This window comes from Oncorhynchus masou, chromosome 13 (assembly GCF_036934945.1).
Source record: "Oncorhynchus masou masou isolate Uvic2021 chromosome 13, UVic_Omas_1.1, whole genome shotgun sequence".
NCBI lineage: Eukaryota > Metazoa > Chordata > Actinopteri > Salmoniformes > Salmonidae > Oncorhynchus > Oncorhynchus masou.
Genome location: NC_088224.1, coordinates 38,879,343 through 38,906,244, shown reverse-complemented (window position 1 = coordinate 38,906,244; position 26,902 = coordinate 38,879,343). Strand labels below are relative to the sequence as shown.

General features: G+C 46.9%; 1 protein-coding gene across 1 annotated transcript in view; it reads left to right on the top strand.

The window, feature by feature from the left end:
• Window positions 1–26,902, top strand: part of LOC135552280 (microtubule-actin cross-linking factor 1-like) — a 268,419-nt gene that overhangs the window by 178,611 nt on the left and 62,906 nt on the right. Inside the window, 23 exon segments of the mRNA XM_064983809.1 lie at window positions 159–314; window positions 412–627; window positions 902–1,054; window positions 1,213–1,509; window positions 2,568–2,717; window positions 2,979–3,212; window positions 3,467–3,631; window positions 5,208–5,549; window positions 5,832–6,023; window positions 6,340–6,513; window positions 6,738–6,861; window positions 7,142–7,341; window positions 7,525–7,842; window positions 9,526–9,692; window positions 14,707–14,863; window positions 15,095–15,206; window positions 15,523–15,585; window positions 15,997–16,238; window positions 16,438–16,567; window positions 17,513–17,712; window positions 17,943–18,453; window positions 18,701–19,701; window positions 20,588–21,088. Of these exon segments, the coding sequence (XP_064839881.1) occupies window positions 159–314; window positions 412–627; window positions 902–1,054; window positions 1,213–1,509; window positions 2,568–2,717; window positions 2,979–3,212; window positions 3,467–3,631; window positions 5,208–5,549; window positions 5,832–6,023; window positions 6,340–6,513; window positions 6,738–6,861; window positions 7,142–7,341; window positions 7,525–7,842; window positions 9,526–9,692; window positions 14,707–14,863; window positions 15,095–15,206; window positions 15,523–15,585; window positions 15,997–16,238; window positions 16,438–16,567; window positions 17,513–17,712; window positions 17,943–18,453; window positions 18,701–19,701; window positions 20,588–21,088 (5,805 nt within the window).

Here is a 26,902-nt window from a genome sequence, read left to right as displayed (position 1 = left end):
GTAAGCAGTCGATACATTTAGTAGGTGAAATGCAAATTGTCTCTACTTGTTCATACATTATCTGTAATGTGTAACACAATAATAAGCTGTACATTTTTTCTGTTTATTGGAAAAATGCCATTCAGACTGATGCTCATGTGACATTCCCTTTCCATTAGTCCTCGTTGCTCCGCCAGGAATGCCTGGAACGTGACCAGCAAATTGTGTCTCTGCTCTCTATGGTGAGACACATCGAGGTCCGCGTCCAGCAGCAGCAGCAACAGTCGATTGGTCGCAGCCTCATTGCTCTTGATGACATCATCAAACAAACAGATGTAAGATATTTGGTACCTGTTGAAAATTAATAATCTAGGATGTTACCACAATTAAAATCTTAGGTTTCAAAATTGACAAAACGTGCTATTATCTCAGACCTTGGATCTAGAACTTCGGGATTTAGAACCCCAGGTCAACAAGGCAGTGGATGCTGCTGGGCAGCTGCTGGAGCCCCGCCCACAGGAAGTCCCACCTCAGCTACTATTGGCCTTGGAGAAGGATGGCCGAAGCTTAGCTCGAGGTTACAAGGCTGCCAGAGGGGTCTCTGAAAACATCCTGCAGGGGCTGCACGCACACAGAGACGCATATACGGTAATGGTACATAGAATAGTACACTACCTCAAAGCCAGTTCCACTGCATTTTTACATTGTTCCCCTCTAATCAAGGATTTATTTAGACCTGGGACACCAGGTGTGTGCAATTAATTATCAGGTAGAACAGAAAACCAGCAGGTTCCGGACCTCTTAGGGTAAGAGTTGAATACCCCTGGTATAGTTGATTGATATATGAAACCTGTGTGTTTTTGGTGTTTAATCCATTATTGTCACCCTTTGCTAATCAGTGCAGTTTGTTTCTCTCTCTCAGGAGGCATTGACTGGAGAACAGAAGTCACTTGGAGGGCGAGTCGAGGATATTCTTTCCTGGCTGAAGGAGACTGAGGCACAAATGACAGGAATGGATGGACAAACCCAGGGCGAGACTCCTGCTCAGCTCACACAACGGCTCCAGCTGTGCAAGGTTAGCACACTCACCCCATACTTCAAGTTTTATATTGTACCCTCTTCTTGTGCACTTTCAAGTGTCCAATTACTGACCTTTGTTCGGATTCAGCCTACACTTTGCGTCAAGTTCAGCTGTTCCTCAGTTCATTCTCTACTTTCTTCTTTCTCCCTCAGGAGTTGCAGTCGTCTCTCTCGGCCCGCTCCAATGACGTCAACACGGTGGCCTTTGACATCCAGGTGTTCATCTCGGAGCGGGCTCAGGACCTGGCTCCCGAACAGAGCAGGCACCTCCTGGGGCAGCTACAACAGCTCCAGAGGGGCTTCCACAAAGCGGCTGGCCAAGCCCACGCCAAGGCCGACGCCCTCGCTGCCCAGAGAGAGATGGAGGAGGAGAGGCAGCGCAGACGCAAAGAAAAAGAAGTAGAGGAGAAGGAGAGAGAAAGAGCGAGAGAGAGTGCAAGGGAGAGAGAGGTTGGCAAACCGCTGGCTATGTTGCACAGTCCCATTGGAGTGGTGGAATGCACGTTTAAAATACTCACAAATACATTTTCAGTACATTCAATCATCAGTAATGGCATACTTCATAGCATACTTCACATACTATCACTGTTTAAATCCTCACTTTTATCACATATGTTTTGTAACTGGCAAACCCAAATACGTATTATTAATTATATCCATCAAGGCAAATATTCTGTACTAACTTCAAAAATAATTGTCTTATTTACCATATCTGCAAACTCACTATCACAACCACCCATACGTCTACATGGGGTTTGTCATTTACATCAGGTTGGCAAACAACCGCTGCTGCTGCTGTGGAAGTAAAGACCCAGCATGGTGACTGATGTTAAAACTCGCACCACAACAGGCTTCTATGCCAAACATGTTTTGCCCTCTGCATGTGTCCCTGTATAACACCTGTGTGAATTAACATGTCTGCCTTGCTCTTCCAGATTGCCACATGAGGAAATGCGCTTGTGCCTCGACGGACAAGGCTCGAGAGATTTCAGTCAGAGAAGCCTTGCTGTGGCTTGAGCGCGTTCCTTTTTTCCTCTCCCCCCTTGTTGTACGATACGGGGAGAAAGGAACAAATAGCATACCAGGACGCCATTTGTTTGATTGTCTTTGTGTATCGTTGTTTTGGCTTGACTGACCTGTTGATGATGCTGCTGTTTCTATATCTGAATCTGTCTGTCTGTCTGTGTGGGAATCTGGACACATCCTGCTCAAAGTCTGGCAAAGTGTGCTCAGATGACATTAAACGGGTTTAGAAACAAGGAAGTGTGCACTTAACGGAAGTGTGACTGGCTGGTGAAGAGAAGTGTAAAAAGAAAAAAGATCTGGTTTTCGTGTGCTTCTGCTTAGCTGATTAGAAAACGACATTAGGGGTCTGATTCGTGGTTATGAACTGGCCACTGTTTATTAGCAAAACCGGGCAATATTACTTTTCTCACACTTTCTTTTTGCTTGCATTTCTCCTTTTCCCTCCATCCATCTCTCTTTCGACCTTCATATGTGGCTCTCAGGTGGTGCAGCAGCAGAAGGCAGAATGCTCACAGAAATTGGAAGGTCTTACAATGTGGTTGGCTGGAGCGGCCAGCATGCTGGCCAATCAAAGAGCGGGAGCCGAGTCAGGTGACGTGAATGTGCTGCAGCAGAAACAGAGAGAGTTAAAGGTGAGAAACTCCATGTCTCAAGTAAGGAGAAAACCCACATGTTGTTTAGTTGCTCCCGGACCTCTAATGGAGCCAGGTTTCAACCATGCTAGGTTTCTGAGGATCCACAGTTATAGGAACTAGACGACATTAAAACTGTCGGAGCGTCTTAACGTGTTCTCCTTTCTCTACCCAATTTTGTATACTCTGCTCCAGAGAAATATGCTACACTACCTGTAACCCCTTTATATCTGACCATCTCTCTCTCTCTCTCTCCCCCAGGAAGTACAGAAGGACCTGCTGACCAGAGGCGAGGGCGTGGCGGAGACCATCCGCTCGGTGGAGGAGTTCCTGGCGGAGCACGGTGACAGCCTGAGTCCAGAGGAGAGGGCCAACCTCCAGGGGGCACTGTCCCGTATGAAGGAGCAGTACAGTGCACTGACCGACGCGGCCCAGTCCTCCCTGGTCCAGCTGGACACGGCCATCAGCACCACCGTCCAACAGAACACACAGAGGGTAAGGGTTTCGGCGATTTGTTTAATTTGTGTCTTTATGGATACTGTTTTGATTGCTGAGAAAATGCTATGGAAATGGCTACAGTGTGGCAATTAACCCAGAGGAAAAGCTCTTCCCTTTGTGTTTCTGTGTCAATTGTGGTGAAGGGCCTTTCATTCACTGACTGCATTTTCATTGGTAGAAATATACACTCGCCCTGATCTGTGCTGTTTGGTCTTGTTCTAATATTTCCCCTGTGTTTTCTTCCCTTATAGGCGAAGGCAGTAGAGGAGCTGCAGGAGACACGAGGCCAGATCGACTCGCTGCTAGAGGAGCTCTCCTCACTCAACCAGCCTGGGATGACCGTTACTGACCACCTCTCCTCGTCCTCCTCCACATCGCCAGAGGGAGGTCTCCAATCACACAGCGACATGCTCCAGGTTAGACATTCTCCTTGTTTATTTTACGAAAGTCATTTTGTTCTAGTTGTTGTGGTATACAGTTAAATGTGTTTGGAATGAAACATACTACTGCAGAAAAGGCATCTAAAAGTGCCCTTTCAGATGCTTGGCACAGGTTATTGAATGGTCGTCAGTGTGCTTCCCAATAAACTAAGGTAACTTCCTCTCCTCATCTCCTTTCCAGTTAAGGCAGGGTCTGCACAAGGTGCTTGAGGTGCTTAGAGTACCTGAAATTCAAGTACTAGAATACCTTGACATTTTCTCAGATTGTTACTTGAAAAGTACTTTAAGTTAAACGAGAGGAGAACCGATATTGATCAAATATATTTATGAGAAATATTAGAAAGAAGTATTGGCAAATTAATTTCCTCATATATTTTGCACAGTGGTTGCCAGGCGAGCTCGCTCGCTCATTCATTCCACCCACACTGCCACTCAGCCAGGCAGGTACAGAACTGATAAGGCACCGCCAAACATCACATCGATGGTTAAAATGCTGGGCAAATGTAGATTCAATCCTGCCTTTTTTCAATTATTTTTTTATTTAACCATATGGGCCAGTTGAGAACAAGTTCTCATTTACTGGCCAAGATAAAGCAAAGCATTGTGACAAAAACAACAACAGAGTTGCACATAAACAAGCGTACAGTCAATAACACAATAGAAAAATCTATGTACAGTGTGAACAAATGTAGTAAGGTTAGGGAGGTAAAGCAATAAATAGGCCACAGAGGCGAAATAATTACAATTTAGCATTAACCCTGGAGTGATAAATGTGCAGATGATGATGTGCAAATAGAGATACTGGGGTGCAAAATAGCAAGAGGGTAAGTAATAATATGGGGATGAGGTAGTTGGGTGTGCTATTTACAGATGGGCTGTGTACAGGTACAGTGATCGGTAAGCTGCTCTGACAGTTGATGCTTTAAGTTAGAGAGTGAGATATAAGTCTCCAGCTTCAGTGTTTTTTGCAATTCGTTCCAATCATTGGCAGCAGATAACTGGAAGGAAAGGCGGCCAAAGCAGGTGTTGGCTTTGGGGATGACCAGTGAAATTGACCTGCTGGAGCGCGTGTGCACATGGGACATTTCTGTGATATTTTATTTTGGCTAATGAAACAACTTTACATGTTGCGTTTTTATGTTTTTGTTTAGTGTAGTTTATCCACGTTTTTTTTTACCACTACGTTACTGGACCCAACCAGCCCACACCATGTAAGGTGCAGAAAATGCGTCACATTGCGAACATGGCTGTATGTAGTAAATAAGTCATGAAACAAAGTATTGAGTAGAACTTGTAAAATAGTGATAAAATATATTTTTTTCTTATGAGGTTGTGGCGTTATATTGCCATCTTCTGGCGACTAGAAACAATTGCATAATATTAATTATTACAAATTTGATGGTCCTTGAAAATAAATATAGTTTAGAAAAAAGTTCTAAAAAAAGTACTTGAAAGTCCTTGAATTTGACTTGCCACTGTCTGTACAAAGCCTGTTAAGTCTATTGAGATGAACCCCTCACTGTGACCATAATGACCTTTGACCCCTCTACAGGCGGAGCTCCAGCAGCTCCAGGCACAGCAGGCCCAACTGATGCAGGTGTCCCAGAACGCTCGCTCCCTCCTGGACCAGCCCGACTCGGCCGTGCCAGCCGAGGAGAAACGCCGTCTGCGGGACCAGCTTGACCAGCTCCATACCCAACACCAGGAGAAGCTGCGGGCCTGCCAGGAGAGGCTGAGGCGCTCGGAGGCCCTTAAGGACGAACTGGCCAAGTTCCTCCAGGAGCACGGAAGCCTGGGGACCTGGCTGGAACAGAGTGAGGGGGAGCTGGGTTCCCTGGGGGAAGGAGAGACTGACGCACAGGGCCTGAAGGCGAGACTGGAAGAGCACAGGAAGGTATATGTTGTCATTTTGGCTTTTCCTATACTAGTGTGGGTGAGAGAAAAGCTACATTGCATAGCCATAGAGAGATGATTTACATGAGCGAGATGCGAGCATATAGCCTTACTGTAACAATAGTTCAGGGTTTATATTGGCAGTTGGTAGCAATATTCACTCCTACTGTCAGCTGTATACACACAGTCATGATACTCAAGATGCTAAGTCTACTGTTTCAAACGTTGTAACTGAACACATTCTTGACTGTATCAAACTGACCTGGAACCTGTTGTCTTCCAGCTGGCGGAGGATGTGATCTGCCACAAGGCAGACCTGCGCTTTGTGTCGATCTCTGGTCAGAAGGTGCTGGACTCTGTCCAGGCGGCTCTGGAGAAGCTAGGAGGGTCTGACCCAGCCCTGGAGGAGACCAAGCAGCTGGTCACGGGCAAGCTACAGGACGCCATCCACCGCTACACCGCGCTGCACACCAAGGTGAGTCTCATATAGAGTAGGGGGATTGTGTTCTTCATTACTACTGCGCTTTGTGCACCAATGCACAGTAGAGGTATATCCAAAAGGGACGGGATTGTGTTGAAAGACGTGCCTTAGTCAGTTAAGTTAAAGGTCCCTTTGAAATATAAGCCTTGTTCATTATTTTACATCTATGTTTTATATACCTAACAATCAATTGATAACCATGAGTGGGCTGTAGAGATATTGGACGTTGACCTACTTCCATAGTAGAGATGGTGACCTGTTCATCTTCATCGATTTATGCCTACTCATCCCCCCCCCCTTCCCTCTCCAGTCGTCAGATCTGGGCGGGCGTCTGTCGGGACTGTTGGAGCGCTGCCAGCAGTACCAGGACGAGGCTGTGTCGCTCCACACCTGGCTCAGCGCCCAGGAAAAGAACCAGAGTATAGCCGGACCCAGCGGCGAGGCGGACACACAGACACTACAGAACACACTGCGGGCCGTACAGGTGAGAGAGAGCATAGAAATACCGCCGGTAGATGGGGTATGGAAATAGGCTGAATTATTTAATACAGTATATACATGTGACTGAAAGCGGAGACATTATCGGCATCTCGCTCTTTGTGAAGAAGGGATGGAACACTCTGTTGTTTTCTATTCCCCGCACCTTAACATTTCTCCTCCTTTTCCCCCCTTTTCTCCCCCCCCCCCTTCTCCCTGTGTTCTGGTCAGCTGTTGCAGGATGAGCTGGCTGAGCGGTCAGTCCAGTTGGAGAAGGTGAGGAGGTCAGGCAGAGAGCTGGCCGACGCACGGGAGTCCCCCACTCTCAGAGCTGCTGAGATCACCAGCACTGCAGGTACGCTAGCTCACAACAATGTCTATTGTTCTGCCATTCATAACCTTCCATATTGTTATATATCTCATACACTCCCCCATATCGATGAATATCCTCCATTCCTCCATATGCTCCGAGATCATGCAGTGGCTCTCCAGTAATGACCACTTACTATCCCTAAAACCCCCGTCTCTGTTGACATCTTTATATCCATCCACCGTAACAAATGATTCTATATCGTAATGGGGAAAAGTAACCACACCGACACTCTCTCCTCTCCCCCTTCCTCTCTCTGAGCCAGATGGTCTGGAGAAGAGGTTCAGCTCTCTGTCTGAGTCCGTGTCAGAGCGGGCTGAGCAGCTCCAGACGTCCGTAGCCCAGTCGGTCAGTGTCCAGGAGGGGCTGAAGGGTCTGCTCGCCTGGCTGGATGGCCTGCTGCTGACCCCCGGGCCCTTCCAACCTACCGCCCAGGCTGTCCAGGAAGCCCTCACACAGAATCAGGTACCATAGTAGAAATACAGGGAGTCTACTATGGAACAGTCTGCAGCTATGGTACTGTTTCTTTTCTACATTTCTCTCCTTTGAACACTTTTTTTCCCCCTTCACATCTAATACACACCTCCACTGTCTACTTTGCAGTTGTGTTACATGAGCTTATTTTAACCCACTTCCCCTCTGTTCCAGAAACTACGCCAGGAGCTGATATCCAGACAGGGAAGTGTGGAGGCCACCTGCGACTCTGTCTCCAAACTGCTCCAGAGCTCTGACGCCTCCACGGCCTCCGGGCTCCAGGCGTCACTAGAGAGCCTGACCCAGAGCTACGCCGCGGCACAGGCCAAGCAGGCCGAGAGGGAGGCTGAGCTCCGGGGGCTCCTGCCCAAGTTGGAGAACTATGAGAGACTGAGTGCAGACCTGCAGGGTTTCACTCAGACCTGCCTGAGAGCTCTGAGCCCTGTGGGACAGCCTGACCGCAGTGTGGAGGACTACAGACAGACCATAGAGGTGAGGGGCAGGATGATAGATATCAGTGTTCCAGAACCATAGAGGTGAGGGGCAGGATGATAGATATCAGTGTTCCAGAACCATAGAGGTGACGGGCAGCATGATAGATATCAGTGTTCCAGAACCATAGAGGTGAGGGGCAGGATGATTAGATATCAGTGTTCCAGAATCATAGAGTTGAGAAAGTAAAATATGTAGTACATTAGCCAAACACAGATATTAAACAATGATTATATAATGATGCATAGGCAGTAAATTGTTATTTTGATCCCCTGCGCTGTAGAAAATAGGAGTTTCTATGTCACGATAGTTATGAAAGTACTCAACAACAAAAAAGCACTATCTGTACAACTGAAAAGAAATTGGTAAAGATCCGCATTTGTTTTTAAATCTCATGAAAGATTAATTTGCAATTTGTTAACATGGAAATGATAGTTATTAATGCACAAACATATGTAAAAACTGAAATTAGAGAAAATAATTATGATACTCACATTTTATTATGTTACAAAATGTGATTTAAATAGTTTAATTGATTTTTTTTTGGGGGGGGGGGGGGGTCATTGATTTACACAAAATACTCCTTAATGTCAAAGTAGAAGAGAGAAAATCTACAGAATACAAAAATTCCAAAACATGCAACAAGGAACTAGGTAATACTGCAAAAAAAAACAAGGCAAAGGAATACACTTTTTGGAATATATGCAAACCCTTATGTTTAGGGCAAACACAACACATCACTGAGTAGCTGCTTGCTTCTTTTCTTCAAGCCGAGTGGTGTCTTCTTCATGATATGGGTATGCTTGACTTCGGCAAAGACTAGAGTTTTTCAGAATTAAAAAAAAGAACGGTTTGGCGTGAAGCACATGCAAAATCCTAGAGGAAAACCTGCTTTCCACCAGACACTGGGAGAGGATTTCACCTTTCAGCAGGACAATAACCTACAACACAAGGCAGAATCTACACTTGAGCTGCTTAGCAAGAAGTCAGTGAATGTTCCTGAGTTGCCAAGTTACAGTTTTGATTTCAATCTGCTTGAACATCTATGGCAAGACTCCCCAACACCTTGGCAGAGCTTGAAGAATTTAGCTTGAAGAATTTAGAAAATAATAATGGGCAAATATTGCACAATCCAATTGTGCAATGCTCTTAGAGACTTTCCCAAGAGACACACCTATAATCGCTGCCAATAAGTGTTTTTAACATGTATTGACTCAGGGGTGAATACTTGTCTAATCAAGGTATATTAGTGTTTTTTTTAATTTTAATTTATCTTTATAAAATCTTCCACTACAAGAGTATTTTGTGTAGATCATTGACAAAAAATGTAAATGAAATCCATTTTTATCCCACTTTGTAACACAATATAATGTGAAGAAATTCAATGGGGAGATGCTTATGATACCCACTGTAGATAGCAGAATTCCAGAAATATAGACATCAGTTAGACCATAGATCAGACGGGGAGACCATAGATATTTAATGTAGGATGAGAGGAGGATAGTCTTGCAGAACCATAGAAATCAGTGTCCCAGACCAGAGAGGTGAGAGGATGATATAACTGTTAAGATGTCTGTTTGAACAGAGAAGTGGAAGACGGCACAAGGGACTATGCTGTAAGAGATTTCAGGGAGGATTTGCTACCTTCAGATATCATATCTGTATCTGCCTTACTACTTACAGGGGGTGAGAGCGGAGCAGGAGCAGGAGGCAGGTCACCTGAAGTCCTTCTGCCAGCTAGGGACAGACCTGAGCCAAGCCAAGGCCCTGACCAGCACACAGACCCTACTGGACAATGTCAGAGAGGTGTCCGATGAGTTCGCCCGACTGGAATCCAACATCAATGAAAGGTATGCACTGCCTTAGAATACACAGAGCCAAAACCATTCTTGAATCAATGCAAGGCATTGCAGTTCACTGTACAACAGCCCTGCAAAAAAATGCAAGGAATCATAACCGATAAAAAAAATTCTAATATTGACCCTGTGCACAATGGGTAAGCACTGCCTTAGAATAATACACAAAGCCGAGACGAATACAAAATCGAAGGGAGGTCTCTAGGTGCACCTAGGCTTGTAGTGCAGCACCAATCCCACTAGAGGGAGATGGCTCGATAAAACACAAAGACTTCTGCTTTGCTTGCACCTTGGGGATTTAGGCTGCGTATCTGTAAAGCACTTTGTGAAAGGGCTTTATATATATTCTTTGTTCGTTTGATACACTATCACATTACTGCCACCATCACAGTCTGAAATATGACACATGACATTTCTCTTCACACTAATGCCTTACAAATTCATACACAGAGCAGGACAAGCCAGATTTTCACAAATCTTAATCTGACTGGACAAGCAGAAACAAACCCCCCCACCCCCCCACCCCACCCCTCTGTGATTGGTTGGGTGGATAACTTTGAATACACTCCTAATTAGTTGATAGGCTGAGTCCTTTCTGTATGGCAGCACCAGTTGCCATGTCTCCCTGGTTTGTACCGCCAGTAGCGCCTTAGCCTGCCACAAGGGAGTCTGGCCTCATAGAAATGGAATGACTGGCAATGTCCCGTCTAGTGTTTCTGTTTCTATGCCAGGGCCTCTAATGGATACCATTGGACTGTCTGTTCGTCTAGCAAAAGATCGCAAAAGCTCCCATAGCGGCTTATACATGTATAGAAATCAAAATCAAATCAAATTTTATTTGTCACATACACATGGTTAGCAGATGTTAATGCGAGTGTAGCAAAATGCTTGTGCTTCCAGTTCCGACAATGCAGTAATAACCAACAAGTGATCTAACTAACAATTCCAAAACTACTGTCTTATACACACAAGTGTAAGGGGATAAAGAATATGTACATAAAGATATATGAATGAGTGATGGTACAGAGCAGCATAGGCAAGATACAGTAGATGGTATCGAGTACAGTATATACATATGAGATGAGTATGTAAACAAAGTGGCATATTTTAAAGTGGCTAGTGATACATGTATTACATAAAGATGCAGTAGATGATATAGAGTACAGTATATACGTAACATATGAGATGTATAATGTAGGGTATGTAAACATTATATTAGGTAGCATTGTTTAAAGTGGCTAGTGATATATTTTACAACATTTCCCATTATTAAAGTGGCTGGAGTTGAGTCAGTGTGTTGGCAGCAGCCACTCAATGTTAGTGGTGGCTGTTTAACGGTCTGATGGCCTTGAGATAGAAGCTGTTTTTCAGTCTCTTGGTCCCAGCTTTGATGCACCTGTACTGACCTCGCCTTCTGGATGATAGCGGGGTGAACAGGCAGTGGCTTGGGTGGTTGTAGGTGTCCTGGAAGGCAGGTAGTTTGCCCCCGGTGATGCGTTGTGCAGACCTCACTACCCTCTGGAGAGCCTTACGTTTGTGGGCGGAGCAGTTGCCGTACCAGGCGGTGATACAGCCCGCCAGGATGCTCTCGATTGTGCATCTGTAGAAGTTTGTGAGTGCTTTTGGTGACAAGCCGAATTTCTTCAGCCTCCTGAGGTTGAAGAGGCGCAGCTGCGCCTTCTTCACGATGCTGTCTGTGTGGGTGGACCAATTCAGTTTGTCTGTGATGTGTATGCCGAGGAACTTAAAACTAGGGGGGGGTGTTCCCTCTGCTGTTTCCAGAAGTCCACAATCATCTCCTTAGTCTTGTTGATGTTGAGTGTGAGGTTATTTTCCTGACACCACACTCCGAGGGCCCTCACGTCCTCCCTGTAGGCCGTCTCGTCGTTGTTGGTAATCAAGCCTACCACTGTTGTCGTCTGCAAACTTGATGATTGAGTTGGAGGCGTGTGTGGCCACGCAGTCGTGGGTGAACAGGGAGTACAGGAGAGGGCTCAGAACGCACCCTTGTGGGGCCCCAGTGTTGAGGATCAGCGGGGTGGAGATGTTGTTGCCTACCCTCACCACCTGGGGGCGGCCCATCAGGAAGTCCAGTACCCAGTTGCACAGGGCGGGGTCGAGACCCAGGGTCTCGAACTTGATGACGAGCTTGGAGGGTACTATGGTGTTAAATGCCGAGCTGTAGTTGATGAACAGCATTCTCACATAGGTATTCCTCTTGTCCAGATGGGTTAGGGCAGTGTGCAGTGTGGTTGAGATTGTATCGTCTGTGTACCTATTTGGGCGGTAAGCAAATTGGAGTGGGTCTCGGGTGTCAGGTAGGGTGGAGGTGATATGGTCCTTGACTAGTCTCTCAAAGCACTTCATGATGACGGAAGTGAGTGCTACGGGGCGGTAGTCATTTAGCTCAGTTACCTTAGCTTTCTTGGGAACAGGAACAATGGTGGCCCTCTTGAAGCATGTGGGAACAGCAGACTGGGATAGGGATTGATTGAATATGTCCGTAAACACACCAGCCAGCTGGTCTGCGCATGCTCTGAGGGCGCGGCTGGGGATGCCGTCTGGGCCTGCAGCCTTGCGAGGGTTAACACATTTAAATGTTTTCCTCACGTCGGCTGCAGTGAAGGAGAGTCCGCATGTTTTCGTTGCAGGCCGTGTCAGGGGCACTGTATTGTCCTCAAAGCGGGCAAAAAAGTTATTTAGTCTGCCTGGGAGCAAGACATCCTGGTCCGTGACGGTGCTGGTTTTCTTTTTGTAATCCGTGATTGACTGTAGACCCTGCCACATACCTCTTGTGGCGGCAGGGTAGCCTAGTGGTTAGAGCGTTGGACAAGTAACCGGAAGGTTGCGAGTTCAAACCCCCGAGCTGACAAGGTACAAATCTGTCGTTCTGCCCCTGAACAGGCAGTTAACCCACTGTTCCCAGGCCGTCATTGAAAATAAGAATTTGTTCTTAACTGACTTGCCTGGTTAAATAAAGGTAAAATAAAAAAATTTGTGTCTGAGCCGTTGAATTGAGATTCTATTTTGTCTCTATACTGACGCTTAGCTTGTTTGATTGCCTTGCGGAGGGAATAGCTGCACTGTTTGTATTCGGTCATGTTTCCGGTCACCTTGCCCTGATTAAAAGCAGTGGTTCGCGTTTTCAGTTTCACGAGAATGCTGCCATCAATCCACGGTTTCTGGTTTGGGAATGTTTTAATCGTTGCTATGGGAACGACATCTTCAACGCACGTTCTAATGAACTCGCACACCGAATCAGCGTATTTGTCAATGTTGTTGTCTGACGCAATACGAAACATATCCCAGTCCACGTGATGGAAGTAGTCTTGGAGTGTGGAATCAGATTGGTCGGACCAGCGTTGGACAGACCTCGGCGTGGGAGCTTCCTGTTTTAGTTTCTGTCTGTAGGCAGGGATCAACAAAATGGAGTCGTGGTCAGCTTTTCTGAAAGGAGGGCGGGGCAGGGCCTTATATGCGTCGCGGAAGTTAGAATAACGATGATCCAAGGTTTTGCCAGCCCTGGTTGCGCAATCGATATGCTGATACAATTTAGGGTGTCTTGTTTTCAGATTAGCCTTGTTAAAATCCTCAGCTACAATGAATGCAGCCTCAGGATGTATGGATTCCAGTTTGCAAAGAGTCAAATAAAGTTTGTTCAGAGCCATCGATGTGTCTGCTTGGGGGGGAATATATACGGCTGTGATTATAATCTAAAAGAATTCCCTTGGTAGATAATGCGGTAGACATTTGATTGTGAGGAATTCTAAATCAGGTTAACAGAAGGATTTGAGTTCCTGTATGTTTTTGTGATCACACCACGTCTCGTTAGCCATAAGGCATACGCCCCCGCCCCTCTTCTTACCAGAAAGATGTTTGTTTCTGTCGGCGCGATGCGTGGAGAAACCAGCTGGCTGCACCGACTCCGATAGAGTCTCTCCAGTGAGCCATGTTTCCGTGAAGCAAAGAACGTTACAGTCTGATGTCCCTCTGGAATGCTACCCTTGCTCGGATTTCATCAACCTTGTTGTCAAGAGATTGGACATTGGCGAGAAGTGTACTAGGGAGTGGTGCACGATGTGCCCGTCTCCGGAGTCTGACCAGAAGACCTCTACGTTTCCCTCTTTTACGAAGTCGTTTTTTTGGGTCGCCGGCTGGGATCCATTCCGTTGTCCTGGGTGGAACGCAGAACACAGGGTCCGCTTCGCGAAAGTCATATTCTTGGTCATACTGATGGTGAGTTGACGCTGCTCTTACATTCAGTAGTTCTTCTCGACTGTATGTAATGAAACCTAAGATGACCTGGGGTACTAATGTAAGAAATAACACGTAAAAAAACAAAAAACTGCATAGTTTCCTAGGAACGCGAAGCGGCCATCTCTGTCGGCGCCGGAAGTCTAGGGATTAGGCCTGTGCAGGATGTGTCTTAACAGTAGCCCTGACCCCTTTGAAAGCTGTGTGTTGCCAACAGTGGTGTGTGTGTCTATTTATCGGTCATACAAAAGGGGGCTTACGCAGACTGACCAGGAGGTAAATGACACGCTTTCAATGACCCAGGCGGTTTTAAAATGGTTGTTTCGTCTGTGTGCACTGCAGTCAGTTTTCAAAGCAGCTGCCATGGGGCAGACCAAGTACAAGGCAAGGATATATATATATATATATATATATATATATGGACGAGGGTATAATATGGACGAGATAATGGTTTGTCATTAAATGCATCCCTCTCTTTTTGTGACACGAAGCATGTGATGGTTAATGTCGCGGCTGTGTGTTTCATATGGAAAGGATATTGGGATTGAAATAAAATAATCTCTTCCCCTCTTTCTTTTACTCTTTTTCCTACTTTTGTTCTCCTCTTCATTCCTATTTCTCTTTTTCTCCCACTGTCTCAATTTCTATCCCTACATCTCTGTTTCTCTTTTTTTTTTTTTTCAATCTTCTCTCTCTCTCGCTCGCCATCCCCTTCATCTTCCCCTCCTCTGTCTCTGTCTCCTTCCCGCTCCAGGTACAATGCCATCCAGAGTTGTGAGCAGCAGTTGGGCCAGTTCCGGTCTCTCTCTGGCTCCCTCCTCAGGTGGCTCCAGACAACACAGGAGCAGCTGCCTCTCAAAGAGCCCAACGTCAACACAGAGGCCCTGCAGAGGAGAGTGCAGCAGCTCAAGGTGTGTGTCTTTAAAAAAAATTACAACATGGTTTGTTCACACTCCTGCAAAAAACAGTATAATCAATCACTGGAACACAATTTACTCATTCTAAGGTATTGCTAGATTTCGAAGTGTATTGATGAATACGTTCCAAAGCATGATAGTGATTCAGAATGATATTTCCATGTGATTATTAATTGAGGAATTATTTAAGGCCATTAATAACGTTTATAACATTTCTTTACTAAGGACTTACTGAGTGACTGGGAGGCCCAAGGGGTTCGGGTTCTGGAGCTGAACAAGACTGGAACAGAACTGGAGACCCTTATCATAAACATCACAGCCCCCCAGACCAAGACAGGTAAGGGGAATGGGAAACAACTGCCTATGTGTGTGTCCCCAGCTACCTGCATGTCCAAGTTCATCCAAACTCTGTTTTTGAGTATGTTTTGTGTGTGTGTGTGTGTGTGTGTGTGTGTGTGTGTGTGTGTTGAGGTCTATGCTATCAGTGTGTGTAACGTGAACACGCGTTCTAGATGTAGCCCGTGTCCATGCTTAACTGGGTGTGTGAAAGCCAGAGGCTGAGAGTGTTTATATGCTTAGCAGTGTCTTCTATTGTACTGTCCATGAATGTGTGTTGGTGTCCGTTGTCTGAGTGCAGTGTGTCCCTCTCCCAGGTGTTCCCCAGGTCAATGGCGCAGGAAGCCCCAGCAGTGTCAATGGCATTCACACATGCAAAGGTGAGCTCACCCTCACTCCCTTCTCCGGAAACCAATCGTCTTTGGCCTCCTTCCTCATACGAGATGCTCTCCAGCGCTTACTACTTGTGGACGTCACAGCTTGATTTACAATCTACTTGCTCGCTCCCCCCCAAAAAATGCTCATTATATATCTGTTTTCTGTCTGTGTGTGTCTGTCTTCTGTCTGTAAGCTTCTTGTATGTGCTACTGCAGTGTCTAACACCGTTGAAAAACCCTTTCAAGAGTTTTTCTTGCCACCTTCAACTCTGCTTTTACGTCTGTGAAATGGAAGTAATTAAATAAATCAAATTGGATTGAATATGATCGATAAATCCTCCTCTCTCTCTCTTCTCTCTCTCTCTCTCTCTCTCTCTCTCTCTCTCTCTCTCTCTCTCTCTCTCTCTCTCTCAGACCTGACAGAGCTGCAGGTTGCGGTGGCGGAAGTGAGCGGTCGTTACGAGGAGCTGGGAGAGGAACTGAAAGACCGACAGTCGCGCCAGGAGGCCTCTCTGGAGCTGAGGCAGAAGGCCAGGCAGAGCACCGAGGAGCTCAGCCGCTGGCTGGGAGACCGGGAGAACAGCCTGCACCTGGGCCAGACTGCCGCCTCCCCCTCCAAACCGGAGGTGGTACGCGCCCAGGCCCAGGAGAACAACGTAAGTGTCTGGACTCGGGTCAAACCACTGTCAAAGTGGGGGTGTATTATGCCTCTGCTAGTTGGTCATGAATGCTGCATTGGAAAATCAAAGTGTGATCCTCCCCCAGCTGACATAAACATATGGTACTTACTTTTTACATGCTTATCCTTTCTTTTTGTATCCAACGTACTGATATAGCTGTTCTTCTGTACTTTAGGCCTTACTGTCTGAGCTGGCAGAGCATTCTGGGAAGGTGAAGGAGCTGAAGAGCACCCTGGAGAAGCTGATAGCAGACAACCCAGACTCCCCAGAGGCAGACACCTGGAGACAACAAATGAAGGAGATCGGTGAGTGGTACTGGAATGGGTGAATAGGGTCAGTCATTTTGAATAGTTATGGGGTAAGGGACACATTTTAATATGAGAACCAGCAGGCCTATGTCCTTTGCATGGGCATCTACATAGGACTTGGCCCTGAATCCCCAAAAAAGTAGCCATTTTGAGGTTTGACTAAGCGAGGTGCATTTCAGAGGATAAGAAAATCAACGCTGTGGGAAGACAGGCTAATATAGTAGTTATTTGAGATGTAATGATTTGTGTCAGTAAGGGTTATTAGAGCTTTTCACAGCTTGAAAGGTAAAGAACACGTGATTTGTTTAAGATCAATATTAGGCAGCATGTGACTGGGATGTCGTTAACATCACCTTCAAATACTTGATATTTTTCCCCTGACTTGATTATAGCCCTGTGATATGTAAGGTAGGAACACGGCAGAGCTCCTTTCGCCACACATTTCACACAGGGCATTATTTCAAAGCCTTGTGGATCCAAGACTCACTCTCTCTGCTGGATGCCCAGTGCGTGAGTCATGAGGAAAAATTGCTTATTTCTCAGCGCCGTGTGTGTCAAATCAAAATGTCATTTGACACGTGTGCCGAATACAACTGGCGTCGACTCTACCGCGAAATGCTTGCTTGAAAGATGATAATAATACAAATGAAATGGTAACTCGAGGAATAAAATGCACAAGAATGGAGCTATATACAGGAGGTGTGTGTGCATGCGTGTATGAGCAAGTCAAAATAATTGGTCTCCACTGTGGTAAAAATTGTCCTTCATACTGTTTCTATTGTGGTTTTTCAGCTTTGGGAATGTCACTCATGGAACCCATCAGGTTCACTGTTGTTATGGTCCTCCACTAGTTTGTTAGTGTCATTTTTCTTATATATATATATATAAAAGCAAGAGTTGCTATTGTTTTTCACTCCAACGTTCACTTCCTATTTACTTAAGACTCCCGATGGGCAAAGGCCAATGAGGCGGCGGTACAGAGGCAGGTGGAACTGGAGACCTGTGCTGATAGGCTGGGCAGCTTTGCCACAGCAGCCAGTCAGTTGGGGCCGTGGCTCAAAGAGAAGGAGCTGATGATGAGTGTGCTGGGACCCCTGAGCATCGACCCCAACATGTTGAACACCCAGAATCAACAAGTGCAGGTACATGGAGGATGTTAACTGTGTTGAACACATGCAAAATAATGAATAAGAATGTCACAATAGATTGTTCACAACTTGCCAATTCTGTTCTTGAATCTGCATAAACCAATACCAACCGAATTCTGAAGAATTTTACTGATCAATTGCACTTGCCAAAATGTAGAATTGATTCCTCGTTGATGGATGATGTTCTGACCCCCCCTTCTTTCCCTTCCCTCCGTCCTCCACAGTTCATGCTGCGTGAGTTTGACACCCGCCGGCCCCAGTTCGACCAACTCACCCAGGCGGCCGAGGGCATCCTTTCCCCGTCTGGTGGCGACTCCTCCCCGCAGGATGCCAAGGATCTAGCGGAGGTCCGGTCCGAGCTGGGCTCCATCTCGCAGCAGTGGGACGACCTCACTCAACGTCTGTCCCGGCGCTCCGGGCACATCGGCCAGGCCCAGGGCACCAGCGAGCGATACCAGGCCCTGCTGAAGAACCTCTCGGTCAACGTGGGGGCGCTAGGGGAGCGGCTGGACGGCCAAGCCTCGCTCAGTGCCCAGCCCGAGGCCCTGAAACGGCGTCTGCAGGAGACAGGCGAGATCCGCTCTGAGCTGGAGCAGAGGAGAGAGGAGCTGGGCGAGGCAGAGAAGCTGTGCAGCGAGCTGAGTGCCATCGTGGTTGAACCTTACCTGAGAGACGAGCTGAAGAAGAGGCTGGAGAGCGTGAGTGGCCCGCTGAGGAGTCTGGAGGAGAGGGCTGGTGAGTCTTCTGTCTTGGCTATGGCGTTCATCTTAATTCTGTTTGTATGAATCTCTGTTGGCTTCAGTAGTATTTGTATGTGAAGGGGAAGGGTATGTTTTTGGTGGGATTTGGTCTCATTGTGGCTAGTTGTCAAGGTTTTCAATCCAGCGCTCTCACCTCTTCTCAGGCTTAGGTTGAATGTTCTTCATCAAAACATCTGTAAATGAATAGCATTAAAATCCTCGGTCCTCTCAATTTCCCACAGCGGACGGTCTATCCCAGCTCCAAGCCGCTCTCTCCAGCACCCAGCAGTTCCAGCAGATGTTCGAGGAGCTGCGGAGCTGGCTGGACAACCAGAATGGTCAAAGAGACTCTACCGCCGACTCCCTCCCCTGCCAGCCCGAGGCTATCCGGACCCTGCTTGCCCAGCAAGACGAGCTTCATCGCGGGGTGGCCAGCCAACGTGGCCCCTACGAGCTCATCCAGGCTGAGGGGGCCTCCCTGCTCGCCTCACTACCCGCCGGCGGGGAAGAACGATCAGCCTTACTGTCCCGGCTTACCGCCTTACGCCAGGACTGGGATGAGCTCAACCAGTGCATCACGGAACGCCAGAACCGGCTGAAATCCACCCTGACCAAGGCCGAGAGTTATCAGCAGCACCGCGCCGAGCTCACACCCTGGGTGGTGGAGTGCGAGGAGCGGGAGGCTGACATCCAGCTCTCACTAGACCCTGGGGCCCTGGATGAGGCTTTGCAGAAGGCCAGGCAGCTGGGGTTGGATCTAGAGCGCCGTCGCCCCCTCCTGGAGGCTTTAAACATTGCGGCGGACCAACTCCTGGAACACTGCCGCGTCGGAGAGGAAGACGTACGCGACGAAAAAGCTCAACTAAACCGTAGAGTCGACGGGCTGGCAGAAAACCTCCAAAACCGTGTTTCCCAACTGGAAGAGCTAACGGGTCGACTTAAAGAGTTTGAGGATGGGCGGCAGGCGGTAGAGAGGAGGCTGGAGGCTGCGCGGCATCAGATCGAGGTGCAGGAGGCGCTGGGCCCACAGGCGTGCAGCAACAAGAGCCTGGAGCGGCTGAGGAGCCAGCAGGAGACGCTGCAGTCTCTGCAGCCACAGGTGGCCTACCTGAGGGATCTGGCCCAGGGGCTGGTGCAGGACGCACCCCACACAGCAGGGGGCGGCAGAGGAGGAGAGGGAGGACAGAGGCTGGAGCAGCAGGCCCGAGACACGGACAGAGAGTTTGGAGACGTCAGCGAAAAGGTGAGAAGATGTGTGATGAATTTAGTATACAGTGTATTTCATGTATAAACAGTATAAATATTTCCTAGACACGCCGATGAAAGATGGAGGCCAGCGTTCTGTTCAATAGGAGAATGTCCCAAAAAATAAGTGTTGTTTTCAAAAATATGAATGTCACAATACTCTTCAACAGCCTTTTCTCTTTTGAAACCATTTGTTTGGTGGTGTTGGATCAATTTTACATATCCTTTACAATTACATTAGTGGACAACTGAGGAAAGGAGACAAGGAAAGAAAGCCATTTATGAGTATTGTATCACAGCCAATCTATTCACCCTGGAGTGTGACTGATACAAAGGAGGAGCCAATTTTAGCAAGGGTCATTGTGTGTGTGTGTGTGTGTGTGTGTGTGTGTGTGAGTTGAAAGAGAACAGAACGTCTTTTTTAGCTGACAGAGGAGTTCCAGTGATCTTGTATGGTCATTGTACAGCTCGAACGCTTCAGGCCATCTAATCACCATACTGAAATGTAAACCAACGAGTCAAGAGCATTGTACTGTATATTGACATGTATAGTTACCAAATGTGCCACATATAGATAGTTACTTACAGACTGGTTTCACTTACAAATCAATACAGTATTTCATCAGATGCATGGTGAGGAGATATTACATTTGACCATGATTGAGTAGATAATTGTCTCTTAACTCTCTTGCTAATGAGACAAAAAGTGAGTCATCAAAACCGAGATAAAATGCTGACTCATGTATCCTAGTTAATTGTATTTGTCCCTGTATTTATATCATATCGTTACATCAGCAAGGCACCATGCCACTTCCAACTTGCTAACATTATTAACTCGATCTCCCTTCCTTCCCACCTCTCTCTCTCTCCCCTCTCCGCTCAAGATTGAAAAGTGCTGTTCCACCCTGGAGTCCCGTCTCCAGGGCGTGGGTGAGGTCCAGTCCTCGGTGCGCGACCTCTTCTCCCACCTGGCTGACCTGGACGACGAGCTTGACTCGCTGAGCCCCGTGGGGCGTGACGCCGACTCGCTTGCCTCGCAGGCAGATGCCGTCCACGCCTTCTTAGCTCGCCTGGCCACGTTGAGGTCGGAGCTCGAAGGTCACGGAGGCGACTGCACCGCCATGCTCCGGCGCGAGGGGTCGTCTCCCGATCTCCTCGCCCTGAGGAGAGAGACGGAGGCCCTGAGCCGCCAGGCTGGGAAGCTGTCCGAAAGGGGCCAGGCCAGAATGGGACAGATCGAGGTGGCTGCCGAGAAGGTGGCAGAGTTCTACGCCAAGGTGGCGGAGCTGCAAGGGCTGCTGGGACGGGCCGAGGAGGGGCTGAACGCGCAGGGCGTGGTGGGGACAGAGGTGGAGACCATCAAGCAGCAGCTGCATGAGTTCAAGGTAAGAACGAGTTTGATATTTATTGTTGTGAATGTGCAACTACTGTCATGGAAATGGAATGACTAGAATGGACGTCAATGTTCCGTGATGGGTGGGCCGGCGGCCATTTTTACTCTTTACGCAGGCCTGGAAGTAATTCTCTTTCTATGGCTACCCTATTGTAATATATTTTTGTATCGTCTTGTGCTCTTCAGAGATTTGTAAGTTGGGTAGAGCCAGCTATGGTAGTACAGCCTCCTAGGCGAAAGCTTGGCATATGTTTTTGATGCCGGCATCAATGAACAGCCTTCTAAATGTTCATGTGATTCCTCCGAGAATGGAAATCTAAGTTTCTAGCCACAACGCCAGTATTATCTAGCCACAAGCCACCCTTTGGGACTTATTAGATATTAGAACCAGTACGGGAATGGGTATTGTGAAGCTATAGTTATTTCTTTGGTTTGAATTGTATTCAGCAAATATTGTGCATAGAATTCTAACTGACATGTTATGTTATTGCACAGTGGCCATTTTGTTTGAACCTCTCAGCTGGTGCTTGACTCTGACCTGTAAAAATATTAGTGTGTCTTATTGAAATAAGCAATTGACTAACACAGATCCTTTTTGAAAGCCTTTAGTTTGAGTCATTTCTTGGGAGAGTTTTGAGAGGAAAGTATTTGACCTTTCTTGGTAGTTGAACTTTTGTGTATTAAGCCTCATCTCCTAGCGCAGATGCTTTGAGTTCTCGTCTCTCTCTGTCTGGGACTATGTCTACAGCATGACGTGTGTGTACTGTGGCATCCTCTCTTCTACAAATCAACACCAGCTTCAACTTTGCTGTCGCACTACTTTCCTTCCCTTCATGCTCATATTGGCACTTGATCAAGCAGGATTTTGCTCGGGCGACGCTTCTTTCATAACGCCGTTCCTACTGTGGGCTGTGTGGACGGTGTTGTGATGGAGTGTGTGACCCCTCCTGACTCGAGTCGTTCCGCTGGCTCCGAGCTCTATTTATAGAACCGTTTGGGGGGGGGGGGGGGTGTATCCCGTCTCCTCCCGCCTCCTCCCGCTCTCCTCTTTATCAAGTCTCTGGAGATCACAAGATGGGGTATGGGAACTAATAAGGAGGTATGTGTTATAGATGTTAACTTGAGCCTACATGCAAGGAAGAAGGGATATGATCCAGTTGATCATGGCTGGGGGTATGACACGGAGGTCTAGAGCCAGGTAGAGAGGAGAGTTTAGTCACGGCAGCACTGCACAACTTCTGACGCATTTTATTTATGGGACGCCGTTTGGGTCTTTGCGTGTCAAAACAAGATGCATGTAAAATAACACCTTGACGTGTCAAATAAGCTTGTTGACCAATCAGGACTTAATATGACTGCACGTGACATAATACTTCAACACGTTCATAAATGTTTTATGTAGTTATTACACATTGATTACACTATCACTCGTATTTAATTTGTCACAACGATTCATCGATACGAATGTAATGACGATGGTAAAGTTGTCTCGCTCACCTGCCCTTCCCCAAGCTCTGGACAGTGCTGGTCATTAAATAAAAGATTGTTAGCTGATGGATGCAAACAATGTTCTTCCCCAAAAACATAGCAAAACGACATAATCGGTTTCAGTAGCTGTAGTTAGCTGGCTAACTATCGAGCTAGGTGTCGTCCAAAATACCCCCTACTTTATAAGACAGTTTTTATTTGATTAATGGTGGTCGTACCCATCTATGTGAAGCTAGTCACAATAAGGATAAGCCACAATAGTGGAATGTTGTGGTTAGCCTTCAAAATGAACGCATGTCATTGAAAGTGACGCAAATGAATACAAATCGTAGAATTATGCCATAATTGAATAGATCATGCTAAACGAGGTTGGAATGTTAAATAAAATCAACAAAATACAATTTCTTAATTTGACAAAAATCTGTTGAAATCACACTGGGCGTATTATTAGACTTTAGAATCGCATTGGGGGCATACTTATTTCACTGTACAACCTTACCTATGGATTGTGGATCAATGACATGGGGTATCAGTCTACTCAATGATACTTAGAGACCGTTAGTGTCGTATCTCTCATAGCGGGACTTAGCGGGAGAATTTAACCCTGTGGCACCCCCACAGAGACTGCCAAAGGTCTGGACAACAGGCCCTCCGATTTGTGGTGATTGACAGAGTCGAAAGCCTTGGCCAGGTCAATGAATACGGCTGCACAGTAATGTCTCTTATCGATGGCGGTTATGATATCCTTTAGGATCTTAAACGTGGCTGAGGTGCACCCGTGACCAGCTCTGAAACCAGACTGCAATGCAGAGAAGGTACGGTGGGATTAAAAATGGTCGGTGATCTGTTTATTAACTTGGCTTTCGAAGACCTTAGAAAGGCAGGGTAGGATATATATTGTAGCAATTTGGGTGTAGAGTGTCTCTCCCTTTGAAGAGGGGGATGACCGCGGCAGCTTTTCAATCTTTGGGGACGATACGAAAGAGGTTGAACAAGCTAGTAATAGGGGTTGCAACAATTTCGGCGGATAATTTTAGGAAGAGAGGGTCCAGATTGTCTAGCCCAGCTGATTTGTAGGGGTCCAGATTTTGCAGCTCTTTCAGACCATCAGCTATCTGGATTTGGATGAAGGATAAATGGGGAGGCTTGGGCAAGTTGCAGTGAGGGGTGCAGGGCTGTTGACAGGGGTAGGGGTAGCCAGGTGGAAAGCATGGCCAGCCGTAGAAAAATGCTTATTGAAATTCTCAATTATCGTGGATTTATCTGTGGTGACAGTGTTTCCAAGCCTCAGTGCAGTGGGCAGCTGGGAGTAGGTGCTCTTGTTCTCCATGGACTTTACAGTGTCGCAGAACTTTTTGGTGTTAGTGCTACAGGATGCAAATTTCTGTTTGAAAAAGCAAGCCTTTGCTTTCCTAACTGCCTGTGTATATTGGTTCCTAACTTCCTTGAAAAGTTGCATGTCGTGGGGGCTGTTTGATGCTAGTGCAGTGCGCCACAGGATGTTGTTTTTGTGCTAGTCAAGGGCAGTCAGGTCTATATCTGTTCCTGGTTTAACATTTTCTGAATGGGGCATGCTTATTTAACATGGTGAGGAAAGCACTTTTAAAGAATAACCAGGCATCCTCTACTGACGGAACGAGGTCAATATCCTTCCAGGATACCCGGACCACGTCGATTAGAAAGGCCTGCTCGCTGAAGTGTTTTAGGGAGCATTTGACAGTGATGAGGGGTGGTCGTTTGACCGCGGACCCATTACGCACGCAGGCAATGAGGCAGTGATCGCTGAGATCCTGGTTGAAGACAGCAGAGTATTTGGAGGGCAGGTTGGTCAGGATGATATCTATTAGGGTGCCCGTATTTACAGATTTGGTGTTGTACCTGGTAGGTTCATTGATCATTTGTGTGAGATTGAGAGCATCAAGCTTAGATTGTAGGAAGGCCGGGGTGTTAAGCATGTCCCAGTTTAGGTCACCTAACAGCACGGGCTCTGAAGATAGATGGGGGGGGGCAATCAATTCACATATGGTGTCCAGGGCACAGCTGGGGGCAGAAGGTGGTCTATAGCAAGTGGCAACGGTAAGAGACTTGTTTCTGGAGAGGTGGATTTTTAAAAGTAGAAGCTCAAATTGTTTGGGCACAGACCTGGATAGTAGGACAGAACTCTGCATATTGTCTCTAGAAATAGCATTTAAACCAGGTGCTGTCACTGTGTGTGTGGGAGATGGAACAAAATTGTTAACTAAGGCGTATTGAGCAGTGCTAGAGGCTCTACAGTGAAATAAAGCAGTAGTTACTAACCAAAACAGCAATGGGCAAGGCATATTGACGTAATGGAAAGGCATGCGTAGCCGGGTGAGCATTGGAGTCCAGTGTGTGGCTTCAGGCAGCTAGCAGGCCGGGGCTAGCAAGCTAGCAGCAGGGCCTTAGAGGGACGATGCGACGGAGGAAAGTCTGTTGTGGCCCCCTCGTGCTGTTTCATCGGTGGACGGATCAGCAGGGCTCTGTGTGGTAAACCAGGCCAATTGGCAAAATAGGTATCGTGACCAAAGAGTTTGTCCGATGGGCCTCCCGGGGACGGGGGCTGGGATTAAAAATATAGGATAAAACACGCATCACGACATTAAACAAGAAAGACACCGCAACACTACCTAAAGAGAGACTTAAGACAACAACATAGCTTAGCAGCAACACATGAAAACACAGCATGGTAGCAACACAACATGACAACAGCATGGTAGCAGCACAAAACATGATATAAACATTATTGGGCACAGCACAAAGGGCAAGAAGGTAGAGAAAACAACATCACGCGAAGCAGCCACAACTGTCAGTAAGAGTGTCCATGATTGAGTGTTTTAATGAAGAGATGTGGAGATAAAACGGTCCAGTTTGAGTTTTTTTTATTTTTATGTAGCTCGTTCCAGTCGCTAGCTACAGCGAACTGATCCAGGGATGTGTGTGCTTTATGGGCCTAATTTGCAGAACGGGTGCTGTATGCTGAGTCAATCCTGTCTAAAACGTTGTTATACGGTTCCATCAACCCCCCTCCCGACCCCCTAGCACGCCGGCGCCAGCCCTTGGAACGAGTTAGGGCCTGTCACCACCGTGATGGACGCCGGGCTAAATTTGATACCAAAGCGAATCACACACCATACGTTTATTTTTTTACTTTTTTTTTTCAAGCTATCGTCTTCACTGTCTAGGGGAGATACTAGGCTAGTTAACCCAGCCAACAATAATTAGCCGACTCCCTCCCCTCAATAGGAATCTACTGTAGAACATTCCATAGGAATTTGCTGTGTCTTGCTGAATAGGAGAACAGCGACAGGGCCTCTCCATTGTATTACTACTTTCCATTGGTTTCCATTCATTGTGAAATGTTACATGAGATTTCATGAGTACTGTTCAACACAGACCGTTCATTCTGGCTGAGGCCATTACTATGAATTCTATGTTTTTTCCCCCCTGAGCTTTATGTTACATCCTCTGCACTAGAAGTACTGGTAAGCGAGTAAGTTTGCATCCCCCGCCTTCCTGGTTATTGACTAGTTTACAGTAGCTCCCTAAACTGGGGACATTTTTTCGTAGATTGTGTTAATGATTGGTTTTGTTGTCATATCATATATCAATTGATAATTATATATATATGTTACAATGTAAGATGAGCCTGATTTGTATCTGATTGGAGGTGTGTTGCTGGACTTACTGGACAGTGGTTTCTGATTTGGTTCAGCTGGTGTCTTAGTGTGGGAGGATACAAGACAGGTTTTTTTTTCTCTCTTTGAGTTTGCTCTCTCTTTCTTCCTGTCTGTCTCTTATTCTGTACTCTTGAAGTATCGACGCTTAATATTGTGGTTGGCCACGACAACTCTCTCCCGCTCTCTCCCCCTCCCTTTCTTTCCCCCGTCTTAATGAGAGAAAGCCGGATGGATGTGTGGCAGAAGACGAGCAGAACAGAGGAGATAAAGAGGTAGAGGGGGAAAGAGGAGAAAGAGCTGTGAGTCGCTGAGGGAGAGAGAGACAGGAAAAGAGAAGGGAGACGGCTTAATGGAATGTGCATGAGTGAGAGTGTAGTGGAGTCACAAGCTGGGCTTTGGGGGGGGGGGGTGTTAAAGAGAGAGAGAGCAAGAAAGTGGGGGTGGGTGAGAGGTAGAAAAAGAGGGGGGGGGGGGGGACGAGCAAGACTTCCCTTTGCGTAAGATCCTCTTTCGTTCACTCAAGGGGCCCACTTTCCCCATCCCCCCTCCCTCTTCTCCTTTCCTCCCTCTCTCTCTCAACCCCTCCCTCCTTCCTTTCCTCTCCCCCTCTATGTGCCCTC